We start from the raw sequence: 1,529 nt of genomic DNA, 5'->3' as shown, positions 1-1,529 counted from the left end.
CCACCTGGGCACACTGCCAGCTCATATTCGGCATTGGCCCAGGCCATGCTAGAGACACCACTAACACTGCTGTTCTGCCTCTCAGGCTCAGTAAAAGTCAGAGTGGTGATGAGGAGGGACCCCTGAGCGACAAGTGCAGCCGCAAGACCCTCTTCTACCTGATAGCGACGCTGAACGAGTCCTTCCGCCCGGACTACGACTTCAGCGCTGCCAAGAGCCACGAGTTCAGCCGGGAGCCAAGCCTCAACTGGGTACGTGAGCACAGCACCCTCAGGCAGGACAGGTCCCGTCCCCCTGCCCCCCCTCGCTCGGAAGGCCTGCCGTGCTGCCTGCCTCTGTCCTGGAAGAGAAGGCAGCGTGGATCTGGTGGGGGAGCGTCCGGTGCTCTGAGGATCCCCACAGTGTTCCCAGGGCACGCCTCGCTCCCTCCTCCGGCACCGTCAGCCCAAGGATGAGGCAGACCTTCCTGGGAAGAGGTTTGCAAGGTGTCTTTTCCAGCAGTCATCCTGGGGTGTTTTCCTTCAGCGGCAGCAGCCTTCCTCTTTGCTCTTCTTTGGGCTCGGCCTCTTGTGAGCGGGGTTTTCCATGCCAGGCTCAGTTAGGCCGCTGTTTCCTGGGGCAGGTGTTTGGAGGAAGGAAGGGGGAGGGAAGCGTCAGTGGCTTGAGTCCTTTCTGCAGCAGACTGCCCGATCTGCTGCCCGGTGCTTTTACCCCTGTGCCCGTGGTGCCGGTGGCCGGACACTGCTTTACCTCGCACCGGGCAGAGGGGTGGCTCTGCAGGGCTGAGCGTGCTGTCCCTCCCGGCGGGTTGCCAGAGCCTGCCTGCCTCTGTCTGTCTGTCCGTCTGCTGGCTGCCAGGGTCCAGCAAGGCTGCCCTTGTCAAGGAGGCGGATGGAGCAGGGAGTGTCCTCTGCCCAGGGAGGTTTGCCCTGTTTGCAGAGAGGCTTTGAGGAAGCCACGCTCTCTGCTGGGAGAGCCTTGGGCTGCAGGTGCCCTGGAGATCCTCTGATGGGTTTTCCCTCTCCAGCCTTGTTGCTTCCCTGCTCCCTGTCTCCTTGCTTCCACCTCAGGGTCCTGAATCTAGCACGGCAGCGCCTGGCTATCTTGTTTCTCCCCCTCCACGGCCGTCATCAGGCTCCGGCATCTCCTCTTGATGGAGGAGGGATGGGGAGAATGAGCTGCGTGGAGCATGGGAGGGAGATGGCGGGGAGGAAGGCAGGCAGCGGCTGCTCTCACGAGCCCTGCTCGGTCTCTCTAGGTGGTGAACGCTGTCAACTGCAGCCTCTTCTCTGCCGTTCGGGAAGATTTCAACGCCCTGAAGCCACACCTGTGGGATGCTGTGGATGAGGAGATCTGTCTTTCGGAGTGTGACATCTACAGGTAACGGGGCAAGTGCTCACCCCGCTGGGCCTGGATCCTGGCCCCTTTCGTGCATGCTACGGCCTGTAGAGAAACAGAGTTATTTTTCAATAAAAGCTTATGTTTTGGCGTGTGCGTGAAGACTTCGCAGGGTGTCTGCTCACCGGCAT

The 1,529-nt window shown here is 61.0% G+C and overlaps 1 protein-coding gene across 1 annotated transcript in view; it reads left to right on the top strand.

The window, feature by feature from the left end:
• Positions 1-85: 85 nt before the first annotated feature.
• Positions 86-1,529, top strand: part of MAF1 (MAF1 homolog (S. cerevisiae)) — a gene marked incomplete at both ends in the record, with an annotated part of 3,095 nt that continues 1,651 nt past the window's right edge. The window contains 2 exons of the mRNA XM_009701710.1: positions 86-251; positions 1,259-1,380. Coding sequence (XP_009700012.1) covers positions 86-251; positions 1,259-1,380 — 288 coding nt within the window. The remainder of the gene's footprint in view (positions 252-1,258; positions 1,381-1,529) is intronic.

Source organism: Cariama cristata, unplaced genomic scaffold (genome assembly GCF_000690535.1).
Source record: "Cariama cristata isolate BGI_N322 unplaced genomic scaffold, ASM69053v1 scaffold25486, whole genome shotgun sequence".
Lineage (NCBI taxonomy): Eukaryota > Metazoa > Chordata > Aves > Cariamiformes > Cariamidae > Cariama > Cariama cristata.
This window is presented reverse-complemented; position numbering and strand designations above follow the sequence as displayed.